General features: G+C 41.2%; 1 protein-coding gene across 2 annotated transcripts in view; it reads right to left on the bottom strand.

The window, feature by feature from the left end:
• LOC126458467 (uncharacterized) overlaps positions 1–12525 on the bottom strand; it is a 97208-nt gene that overhangs the window by 55058 nt on the left and 29625 nt on the right. For both annotated transcript variants that reach the window (XM_050095542.1, XM_050095541.1), the window contains one exon: positions 8508–8749. In XM_050095542.1, the coding sequence (XP_049951499.1) occupies positions 8508–8749 (242 nt within the window). The remainder of the gene's footprint in view (positions 1–8507; positions 8750–12525) is intronic.

Raw genomic sequence — 12525 nt, 5'->3', positions numbered from 1 at the left:
GTTGAATACCACAGTAGTGTATTGGATCCAGTATCTGAAATGCTGGGAGCGATGCCAAATGTATGCTAGACTAAAATAATCATGACGGGATTGTATCTGGGCTTTGTAAAGTTTCAGAAGGGTAGCATGGTCCACACCCCAGCTAGTGTTACTCAGGCAGTGAAATGTCTTAAGATGCAGTCAACAGTTTGGCTGAAGCTGGTAAAGATGGGGGATCCATGTCAACCAAGTATCGAAGACCAGTCCTAAGAAGCAATAAGTGTCCACCACATTGAGTAGTAAGTCATCGAGGTAAAGTTTTGGTCATGGATGGATGGTAAAACAGTGACAGAAGTGCATGACGCAAGTCTTGGCAGCTGAAAACCAAAAACCCGTGGGTGAGAGGCCATGCTTGCGCCTTTTGTATGGCACCTTGCAGTCGACGCTTACGACATCCACACTAGAGGACCAACAGTAGAGGCAAAAGTGGTTAACATACAAGGAGGGTAATACCGAGAAGCCCACAGCTGCTGCTTGACGATTGATGGCCACTAAAAAGAGAGGGACATTCAGTATATAGCTCTGCAAGACCCCATTCTCTTGGATATGGGGAGAACTGGGGGAGGTACCAACTTGAACCTGGACAATATGATGAGACAATAAGTTCTGAAAAAAGCTGGGAGTGGACCCCGGAGCCCCACCCGCATGGTTGTGTTGCCACGTGGTGTCATAAGCCTTTTGCAGGTCGAAGAAGATGGCTATAAAGTGTTGATGTTGGGCAAAAGCTGTCCAGATGGCAGACTCGGGATATACCAGATTATCAGTAGTGGAACATTCTTGACGAAAACCACCCTGAGACAGAGCCAGAAAACCCCAAGGATCAAGGAGCCAACACAGTCAATAGCTCACCATGCATTCAAGTAACTTACAGAGAACACTGGTGAGACTAACTGGGCAGTAGCTATCCATCTCTAGAGGGCACTTACCCAGTTTCAGTACTGGGACAACGATGCTTTCTCGCCATTGTGGTGGGAACTTGCCCAAGCTTAAAGGTGGCAAGGTGGCAAGGATATGATGCTGATAATCCACTGAAATGTGCCTGAGCATTTGGTTGTGGATGTGGTCTAGCCCTGGGGCTGTATCAGGGCAGGCGGCTAGGACACTGATGAATCCCGATTCACTGAATGGAGCATTATATGGCTCTAGGTGGCGTGTAGTAAAAGATAATTGCTTTCGCTCCACCTGCTGATTTAGGACATGAAAAGCAGGTTGATGATCTTCTAACACAGAGCATAATGCAGAGCAAAATGTTTGGCGACAGCTTCTGGGTAGTGTAGACAGTGCCATTCAAGGTAATACCAGGTACAATAGCAGGTGTCTGGTACCTGTAGAGACAACTGATCTTTGTCCAAATCTGTGAAGGGGTGGTACTTGGTCCAATGTTTGAAACATACCAATCTCGGCATTCTTACTCCTATTGTTTTATTAAGTGGTGGACCCAGGTAGGGAGCTGCTTAAAGGCAATGAGGTGCTCCATCTATGGGTGCTGTTTATGGCATTGGAGAGCATGCCTATGATCTGTAATGGCCCCTACGATTTCTGATGACCACCAAGGTACTGTCTTTCCTCAAAGCAGTCCCAAGGAAAAGAAGACTACTAAATCAGCTGCCGAAAAAATGGCTGTAGTTGTATTCTGCACTGCCTCATTGATATCTGAATGCGGCGGGGAGCTGAGGGCAACAGCAGAGGTCAAAGTACCCCAGTCAACACTGTTGAGAGCCCATCTGGGCAGGTGTTCAGGGGAAGTGACACTGAAGGAGGGACAGGAAGATCGGGAGATGGTCACTATCACACAGGTCATTGTGGATCCTCCAGTGGAGGAATGAGAGAAGACAAGGGCTGCAAATGGAAAGGTCAATAGCTGAGATTGTCCCATGCGCCACACTGAAGTGTGTGGGAGTACCAGTATTCAAGAAGTAATGGTCAAGTTGTGCCAGTAAATTTTTGAGGTGTTTATCGTAGCCATTGACCATGGTTCCACCCCACAATGGGTTATAGGTGTCGAAATCATCCAAGCTTAGAAAAGGTGGGGGGAGCTAAGAAACCAATGCAAACACGTTCTAGGACACTCCACCATTGGGAAGAAGGTAAACACTGAAGATGGCAATATCCTGAAGTGCACTTATCCGAACAGCCAAAGCCTCCAATGGCATGTTAAGAGGCATAAGTTTGCTATATACTGTGTCCAGGCAAACTCCGCCCGACACTATGTCATAGGTAGCACAATTCTTATTATATCCCCGGAATTCACTAAGGGGCTGGAGTCCATGATGCTGGAAATCAAGTCTCCTGAAAAGCAATGCAGAGGGCAGGGGAAGTGCTGAAAGGGTGATGTAGTTCATCCATGTGATGGAAAAAATCACTATAATGCCACTGGAAAATAATGTACTGTGAAGGGAACAAGGAGGCCGGTTATGCCCTAGGGTCACCTTCTGCCACTGGATGAGGGGTTATGGCATCAACACACATAGGTTTTGGGTTCAGTTGTGTGGTGCGATCTGGGGCCTCAGGGACTGCCAGAATCTCCACCTTGGCTTCAGGAGGGGAACAAGCACAATCTCGTGGCCTGGGGGGCTACTGGAATCTTCGCAATCATCATCATTAATTGAAACTGATACAGAGAAGCCCATGCAATCATCCAAATCCTCTAAGGAAAGGAATGATGATGAAGAAGAAGAAGAAGAAGAAGAAGATTCCAGTAGCAGCCTGTGGCTCCCTCAGTCACTGGCTGGTGTCCAGTTGTAAACCGGCAGAAACCTTGAAAGGAAATGTCCAAAGGAACCCCTTCCTGGTGATAGAAGCCAGAGGAAGGTGATTTGTCTCTGGCTGGGAGGTGGGTATCAGTATCACCAGTGGGTGAGAAGCCAACAATCTCAAATTGGGTGTGGGGGAGGAAGCAGCAAGAGGAGAGCCCCAAACCACAGGGGATCAGACATTGTTGAGCGGCCCTGAGGGCCCATCGCAGGAGCTGTAACAGGCAGAAGTGGGTGATGTCATCCTAGCTGTAGCATATGACACTGTTATCCATGCTGGGTGCAACCGTTCGTACTTGTTCTTGGTCTCTCGATAAGTTAGTTTGTCGAGATTCTTATATACTTGTAATTTCTTTTCTCTCTGGAAAATGGTGCAAACTGGCCCAGGGAGAATGGTGCTTGCCACATATGATACAGGTTGCAACATGAAGACGTATGTCGAAATTTCAAACACTTGAAGCACCGCATGGCAGGTAGGGGGGAGGGGGGGGGGGGGGGGCACATACAATTTCACATCGCATAAGTATACCATCACTCTGACCTTTTCAGGCCCTCAAAGGCCAAGATGAAAGCACCGGTAGCAGCCCCCTACTGTCCTTTGGCCCCCTATATACTTTGTACATGACAGACAAAATGCACATCTCTTTGCTCCAAGTTGGTGCATAACTCCTCATCAGATTACAAGAGCGAAAAATGATGGCCAAAACAATCTTTGGACTATTATTGGTACTGAAAGTCACCAATATGTCACCCAGCTTGTTACAAGTGAGCAGCACTTGTGACAGGGCTGCGGATGCTGGTTTGATTAAAACTGACCCACTTTTCACTTTAGATATGGTTGCCACTTCCCTCAACTTGTCTTCTATGTTCTCCACAAAGAATAAGGGCCTGGGACCAAGAAGGAATCCCCATCAGTTCTAACGCAAACCAAGTACTGGGGGCACTATTTCTCTGCTTGCCACTTAGCCCTATGTTCCTCCATGGCGTAGCTAAGAAAGGGAATATTTAGGTTTGTATCTCTCCACATTAAATGAGGACTTCCCTTCCATAGATAATGCTCAGACCGTATGGCTGCCAGTGGGATGTAACTTCTTCCACTTCTTTTGCGGCTCAGCCACCATAGTGTCATCCACTCCAAACAGGGCCTCTCCCCATGGGCGCCACACAGCCTCAGCAACTACCTGGCCAGTAATCGATTGCTTGGAGTCCCCATGCCCCAGTCACAGCTGGCACATACTCCTTGGCATACATGGGAGTTTTCAGCTCCCGGCACCAACAGTGCAATCCCTGCATGGTCACCGGCTACCATGCCAAGAGGAGAATATTTTGCCACAGGGTTATTACGCAAAATTTCATTATCTGCTGTATTATTCCACTAACTAAAGAATTTTCCGATAAGAGACTCTAATTCTTAAGGGCCATAATTCTTACGGGCCATCGGCAGCTGGCGTAACGAGAAATGCTATGCATTTTGGAACAGCGTAAGTAAAGATATTACATGTTTATTTTGCACTGATGATGAGCCTTTTTGTAAGCTACTGTCCTCATTTTCCTCAGTCATAAACTTAACAAACCATTGTCACAGAATCCTCTCACAACTGTGTCTGCACAACATGTTAGTGAGGTGACACTTTGTAAACTCCGCTGTTTTTTAGCAAAAGAAGAAAATTCTAACATGACAGCATAAATTCACCATTCATGACACCTCTCTGAAAGTGCAAATGGTTAACAATCCTGGCAAAAATAAATCATTGTGTTCTCAGCGGATTTCTTTTTATATGCTAACCAAAGCAGAGGTGACAGATCTTTTTGAATGGTCACCAAACAAGTGTGGGCTTGGATGGGCTCCACTTAATATTTACAGGAAATGTGAGCGTAGGCTTCAGTTTAGAATGGTACTTCCCCTCCAGCACTCGACAATTCCCCTACAGTGTCTGCCCATAACCCCCACCACTATCGCTCACCCTTCATGTGCCAGGCCAACTGCACATCTACAACCACAGTAATCTGTGCAAACATTACAGGGATAACGAAGGTTTACAGGGACATTGACAGTCATTATTTTTGTTTAGAAGATATTTCATTAACTTTCTTCTGAAGCTACAGATGTGATTCAGTTCTCTAGTGTAATGCAGGAGGTTAATATAAAGTGGGTTCCTGTTACTGAAAAAGGACTTCAAAGAAGGGGCTTAACAATAGAACAGGGCATAAAGGATTTTGTTCCACTGAGAACAGGTGTTTCTGCCATGCTGTTCAAACACGAGTGTTAAGGTGGAGGAGAGATATGAGAGACAGTAAGACAAAGACAGAGGGTATGGAAATCTCTCCACTTCTCTGCTTGCAGCCAGGATAACTGTGCTTATGTTGGTGAAATATGATCGAAGAGTCGAACATCACAGACATAACAAACATAGTCATTCATACCCAGTTTGAGATACCATGAACTCTCCTGAAATCTTGCAGGATAACATCGCTGTAATCAGTAAATGGTAGTGTAAGCATTTGCACAAGTTTCTTTTTAAGGTCCAGAGGGAGAGCTTTTTATACTTTAGTAGGGTATGGAGAGATGCTGATGCTTTGAGATTCTTAATAGCCATTTTGAGATTTACTGGTTTTGAACTTACGTAGATGCAACTGGAAATCATCAGCATAAATGTGGTGTCTGCAGCAGTGCAAAACTAATGACATGTCATTGACACACAGTGAAAAGAGAAAAGGATCTAATACTGAACCCTGGGGGACAACTGATACTACCTGCCTCCATTGTAGCTTAACCCGAATCATCCCAGCGTTGCCATATGGTAATGCAGCGCAAGCGTTGTCATTTCCGCAACTCAGCACTACACGCTTCTTGCAGCACAGATAATCGCATCGGAATTTCACTGTTGGAAACTCTAGCAGGTGTCTGGTACAAGCTTGGGTCAGTTGTTGCTTTGCCATCAGTGAGATAAGACTTGGAAAGTCAGCATGATGTCAGAGAAAGATGATCCCTCATATACGACAATGTAAAAGTTACTTTTGAATTACTTACTTATTCAATGCAGTAATGATACCTACTGGAGATTCTTGTTGAAATATGTATCTTTATTTCAGTATTGTCATTTTCCAAAAAAATTGTATTTTAAAAATAGTTTTATGGTATATTGTATTTTTGTTGCCATATGGCAATGCTAGGTCATACAGCACTTTTCCCTATTGCTGACATTTTTGGTATGCTATTACGTGTTTTATGGTGTTTCGAATAGTTTTATTTAGAACTGAAGCTTGATTACAATAGATGGATAACTTTCTCTCTGTTTTCACATTATTTTAGGCCCATTTAACTGAAAGAAGCCCTTGATTACTTAGAGAAAATTATGGGTGAAGATGACGAGCCAACAGCATTGTATTTACAACCCCCCGAAACCGAAGATGGAGCTGTTAGCGGAGGTGATGACAAGGAAGATGAAGAAGGTGGGTTACCAGATAACGTGTGCCGTGGACAGTTAAAAGATAACTGTGAAATAATTATGAAAAATGGCAGCTGTATTGAGACTATTGAACAAATAAAATCACGACAAAATGTGGAAGCAGAAACTGGAATAGATGACAAAATTTTGGAAAGTTTTAGAATGTTTTCAACAATCTGTGAGTACTAATAATGAAGATATTATGAACAATCAATCTTGCAAGCCTTCAGTGGAGTTACAACATGTTCAGTCAACAAGGTCTACGTGTATAATTCCACCATTCAACAAGAACGCAGATTTCAAATGGGTAGAAGACAAATCTGAACCAATTACTGCTGTATATCCTCCTGCTAATTACCAGGATTGTTTGGGAATGCCACCCAATGAACAATTTGAGAAATTTTTCCATGATGCTATATTACAAAATATTTGTGATGAGTCAGAAAAGTATGCTATATTTCTTGAGAAGCCTAATCCAAACAATACCTTGGAAGAGTTGAAAGTCTTTATTGGCATTTTACTTGTAACTGACTACAACTATCACCCATGTGTACGATCATTTTGGGGCAATGATGGTGATCTGAAGAATGAAATGGTCTCAAACGCTATGCAAAGAAACAGCTTTCAACAGATACTGCAGTTTCTTCACTTCGAGGGCAGTCGGAAAAAAAGGAAGTGAGGGGGATAAAATGTGGAAATTATATCCCATTACAGACCATCTGAAAGCAAATATGCTACACATTTCCATCCCGAGCAGAATCTTTAGTACGACGATGTACGATGGCATACTTCGGACGTCATGGCTGTAAGCAGTTTATAAAGAGAAAACCACTGCGATTTGAATACAAGGTTTGGCCTTTATGCACACAAGCAGGTTACCTAATAAATTTCAAAATATACCACAGTTAAAATCCATGAACGATTCAAGAGTATGACTTGTGACTACGATTGATGAGTTTGAAACAGATGTCCAGCAGCTCCGGTTCTCATTTTATTTTGATAATTTATTTACTGGACTTCCATTGTTAGCAGAACTGAAATCTCTTGGGTTCTATGGAACAGGAAATATCTGTGCAAACAGAATTCCGAAAAACTGCCCACTTGAAATCAAAACAATTCTAAAGAAAAGGTCAAGAGGATATGTTACTTCTATCAAAATGGAGGATACTGGTATAATTGTCACCAAATGGTTACATAATGCTCTTGTAAATGGTGCACCAAAATCATATGGAAAGAATCCCATTTCATTGGTGCAGTGTTATTCCAGAGAACACAAAAAGAAAATCAGTGTTAGAAAACAACAGATCACTGGGAGGCATGGACCAAAATGGACCTGATGTAAACCTTTATTGAACCGGGAATCGTGGTAAAAAATAGTGGAATTGCATCATGGTTGGTTGATGTGGGTGTGCATAATAGAATTGCCCATCCTACCATATCTCACTTAGAATTTCGCCACCACATTGCCATCTACTACTGCAATCACTATGGAGAAAATCCAAAGGCCCAGGACGCAGGCGTGCATTACAAGATACAACTTATGAAAATCTATGTTATGATGAACTTAACCATTGTCCAGTTTCAACTGAGAAGAAAAGGAGATGTGCTGGTGAAAACTGCTCCACAATCAGTCGAACTGCATGCTCAAAGTGTGAAACTGTACTATGCATAAAATGTTTTCAAAATTACCATTTCAAAATTTAAAAAAGGTACTAAACACATGTACAATATTACTGTATGTTCATATTTCATGCAAATAATGAAATTTCTCATGTCTTTATGCAATAAAAGCTAGTACGGATTGAAAAATTCTTGGAGTATTATTTTCCTCTGTATGACCCAGCATTGCCATATGGCAAAGCATTGTTAGGAGAAAGCGAGAAGTGTGAAAAGAAAAGTATTGATAGTTTTTAGTTACAGGCATCTCTCTAGTTATGGTTATGAACATTTTTCGTACTTTTTGAAAAAAATAATTCGGGACATAATGGTTTAATGGTGCCGCGCATGATACATCACTGGTGAGACATCAGATATGAGCAAAACAATTGCACTGCAATGGCCGAGAAATTTAGCCTGCTAAATTTAGCAAGTAAAATGTTGGAAGTCAACAGTGTCATAGGCTTTCCTGAAGTCTAAAATGTACATAATACTCGCCTCTGGTGTACCCGTGGCAAATTAAAACAAAACACATCAAGTCTCTGTTGCACATGCCTCCTTCTACAAGCTAAAAATTGCATGCAGAATGTATTAAACATGTTTTGCAAACCTCCACATCGTGCTCAACTCCAGGTTGTGAATAATTGTAGTGAAACTTGAAATCTGTAGAGTGGCCATAGTAGATACAGTCAACAAACCAATAGGTAAGTGTGTGTCTGTTATTACTCAATACATAATCTCTGTCTGGAGCAGAAAGCTCAACAGTGTGTTCAACTTCTTGTGAACTAGACACAACAGAACTGATGTCTGCATTCCCTGGCTGTGACATGTTCATCTTGCCATTCAGTAGCTCTGGAAACAAGAACAACATGAAGTTAAATCTCTGCATCTCAAAGTATCTGAACTAAGATCTAAATCAAATGCCACAAATCAACAATATGAATTACATTATGCACAGATAAAAATCAGCTGTAAATGCCCAGATTTGGAGAAAAGAAAGTGTAATGTCCGGACATACAGAAACAGGTTTAATACAGTGTGTTTCAAAACGAATATACAGGTTTAGGGCTTTGTAGCATTTATTATGTTCACCTTACAAATATAAATAACGCTTCAAATGAAAGAGCAACTCAAACAGTTTTGTTTGTGTACCTGTACGCAAAGGGAAGAAACTGTAACAACCAAAAGTGACTAAAGAACATGCTGAACAAGTGAGAGCCTTTCATGGATCGCTAGTCACGATTTAGCATTTCCAGTGATTGTATATTTCAACTATTACGAAAAGGATAAAGTGCTACTCACAATAAAGATGACTTGTGGGAGTTGCAGATATGTGCAATGAAAAGACTGTTCCACACTGAACTTACAGCCAAAGCCTTCTTCCGAGAAGTCTGGCTACAGCGGACAGAGATAGTAATTGTGCGCTTTTTGTGTACTTGTGTGTGTGTGGAGGGGGGGGGGGGGGATGCTTGTGTAAATATGTATGTGTTTTTCTTTCTTTTCTGAAGACAGTGTTGGCTGAAAGCTCAGACTGTAACAGTCTTTTCATTGTGCCTCTCTGCAACTCAATGTGCATCTTTACAGTGTACAGAAATCTATCCTTTTCACCATTGTTGATATTCCAACCTGGATTTTGCATTAAATAATATGTTTCAGCAATACTTTGTTACATACTTCTTCCCTGCTCATTCCTTTACTCCCTTGAAGCTGGAAATTTCTCTCACATTACTGTTTACAATAGTTAGTGAAGCCTGATTATCTTTTCAGTTTTTAAATATGATTAATTCAGTAATGACTGGATATTCTGTACAATATTATTTCATTTGCAGGACACAAAATGTGCTAAAAAGGCTCAAACATTATGTCAGTTCTGAGGCTGTTAGTATCAACACCAAGTGGAGGGGGGGGGGGGGGGGGCAGAGGTGCAGCCATGAGAATTATTTAGTTGCTTAAACAGAAACTTTACAGATTCTTCACACTTTATATAGTTTTATATTTATAGTTCATGTAATTATATTGTCATGCTGCTTAAACTTTCCTGATGTAAGAAATGTTACTGAGGGTCCTAAGCACTGTCTGGGTCAGGTGATCTCATCAAAACTCTGCTGCTCTTTGATAAAGCACTTTAGAGTCATCTTCAGGCTTCACGGTGAGTGTTTTGCAACATTCATATAGGGGATTATGGTAACTGTCATACTGTGACAAGTCCATATGCACATAGCAATGGTCATTCACTCTGGGATCCTCATTATGACACACATTGTTGAACTGTGATGAAACTGAACTATCACATGGCCAGCAAATCCAAAGCAGCAAATACTCACTTCTTAGTTTTTAATTCCGTCCTCTGTAACCAATGTGATCCTGCTCATGTTGTATCCTATGCCTTGCTGAAATAATACACACACTATCATTACATTTTCACTTTCAAATACATGGAGGGCCTCTTTGCTGACACAGACTCAAAAACAGTAGTAAGGGTTTTTCCTGGCTGTATTCAGACAGTGCTTGGTAGCTACCTATTTTTCTACTTGCCCTAACTATGAACAGTGTTGGTGTGCTTCTCAGATGAGCAATGTAATATCTCTACCAGATGCACATCCACGAAGATCTCGCTAAGTTAAGTGATTAATATTTAAATAAGAGCTAATTTAGTTAACATTACATTTTAGACTAGTGCATTTACTTATTCGCTAGGCTATCCAATGAAGGTTTTGCTTTTCTGAGCTTATTTAGATTGAAAAGAAAGTATTTCATAAAGGCCAGTAGTTGATAGGTTTGCTTACATTTTAGGCATAAAATTCACGCGAGTGTAGATTTTTATTTCTTTGACTAGACTTAGTGGTTCAAAGTTAAATTAATTCGGGTCTGTCATATAGTGTTTCAAAAGTAAGTTTAAAGGTTTGTTTACATTAGCGTTTAGTTACGTATTAGCACAGGTTACGAAACTTCAGTGCTCTTTTGCCAAGTTATTCTCTGCTTTTGTGTAAATTTTTCTATCAAACCATGAGTGACAAATGTGGTGGTTACTGTAGAAATCTGATGGACGGGGTCTTCTGTGAAGACCGTAGGTTATCGTCACTGGGTTGAATGTAGTGGTGAAGAAGCAGGGCTAGATAATGAGGCTCTTCCATGACAATGCAGGTTATGTGGAAAGGACAGAAAACTCGCTGAATGGGAGGCAAAAATTTGTGCCCTTAAGGCTGAATTGGAAAACATGAATTTGGAATTATGAAGGCTCAGGCAGGAAAACGAGATGGGGTGCTGGGAAAAAGTAGCAAGCAATTGGAAAATAAGGGCACTGTTGAAAAAACTTTCGAATTTCAGTTAGGAAATCAGTTTGTCTTGCTATCTGAAGTAGTGGAGGAAGGGCCTCATCCAGATTTAGCTGAATGTAGGCTGAAGCAAAATATTAGCTTAAAGAAAAAAGAGAGATCAGGATCAGATCAGAACAGGAAAAGAAGAATTCTACTTTTAGGTAACAGTCATTGGAGAGGTGTAGGCAGCAGATTCAGAAGAAATTAGGTGCAGGGTACCAGGTCACAAGTTTTGTGAAACCAAGTGCTAGCCTTAGGCAGGTGAAAGAAAACTTAGATCAGATTTGCAGGGACTTTGAGAAGGAAGATCAGGTAATTATAGTTGGGTGAGCAGGAAACAGCCTGGCTATGAATCCAAGATATGGTATTACAAGTGGCCTGGATAAAATAGGAGCAGAAACTAGGCACACAAATGTGGGGTTTGTGGAGGTTTTTCAGTGCCACAATCGATAACTGTGTAAACACTGCTCTAAGGCATGTTAACACTGAACTGAACAGGATGCTCCAGACAACAGCAAAATCTCACATAAGTGTTGTTCCAGTTGATGCTATTGGTAGGTAGGGATACACTACACATGGCCTGCATCTAAATAGGAAAGGGATAGCTAAGTTTGCTTCTCTATTAGCAGGTGCCGTACAGGGTGCCACAGTCACACAAGAGATTATCCCTGTGGTTAATGGGACCAGGTAGACAGGCTTTTTAGGTTAAAGCCAAAGTCCAGACAGATAACAATCAAGAAAAATAGAATAAATGAAGCTTCACGTACAGTAAATAGGGATATAAAGCTATGGGTAGTATCATTTTACGTCATCAAAATATCAGGGTAACAAAAAGTAAAGTAGATGAGCTGTTAGTATGTTTTGATAATCTCAAAAATAAGAAGGATACTGACATACTTTGTCTGTCTGAACACCATGTAACTGTGTAGATAAGCATCTGTATAAATGGGTATAATTTAACGTCTTACATTTGCAGATCTAGCATGAATAAAGGAGCAGTTGCCATTTACACAGAAGAAGGGTGTAACTACCAAACCACAGAAGTAAGCAAATTTTGTGTAGATCAGCACTTTGAAGTTTGTGCATGTTAACTACAGCTACATAATGTAGTGTTGATATTAGCAACAGTATACAGGTCCACAATAGAAGATTGGGAGCCGTACATAAAATAGTTTGACTGCCTATTATGGTGTCTGTGAGACAAAAAGAAGAAGTTATTAATCTATGGTGATTTCGGTGTAAATGTTCTAAGCAATTCTGATAGGTAAAGTGAACTAGAAGAGTTGTTAATGACATGTAACTTACAATCAA

The sequence above is a fragment of the Schistocerca serialis genome, chromosome 2 (genome assembly GCF_023864345.2).
Source record: "Schistocerca serialis cubense isolate TAMUIC-IGC-003099 chromosome 2, iqSchSeri2.2, whole genome shotgun sequence".
NCBI classification, from domain to species: domain Eukaryota; kingdom Metazoa; phylum Arthropoda; class Insecta; order Orthoptera; family Acrididae; genus Schistocerca; species Schistocerca serialis.
Note: the sequence above shows the minus strand (reverse complement) of the source record. Positions and strands in the feature narration are given on the sequence as shown.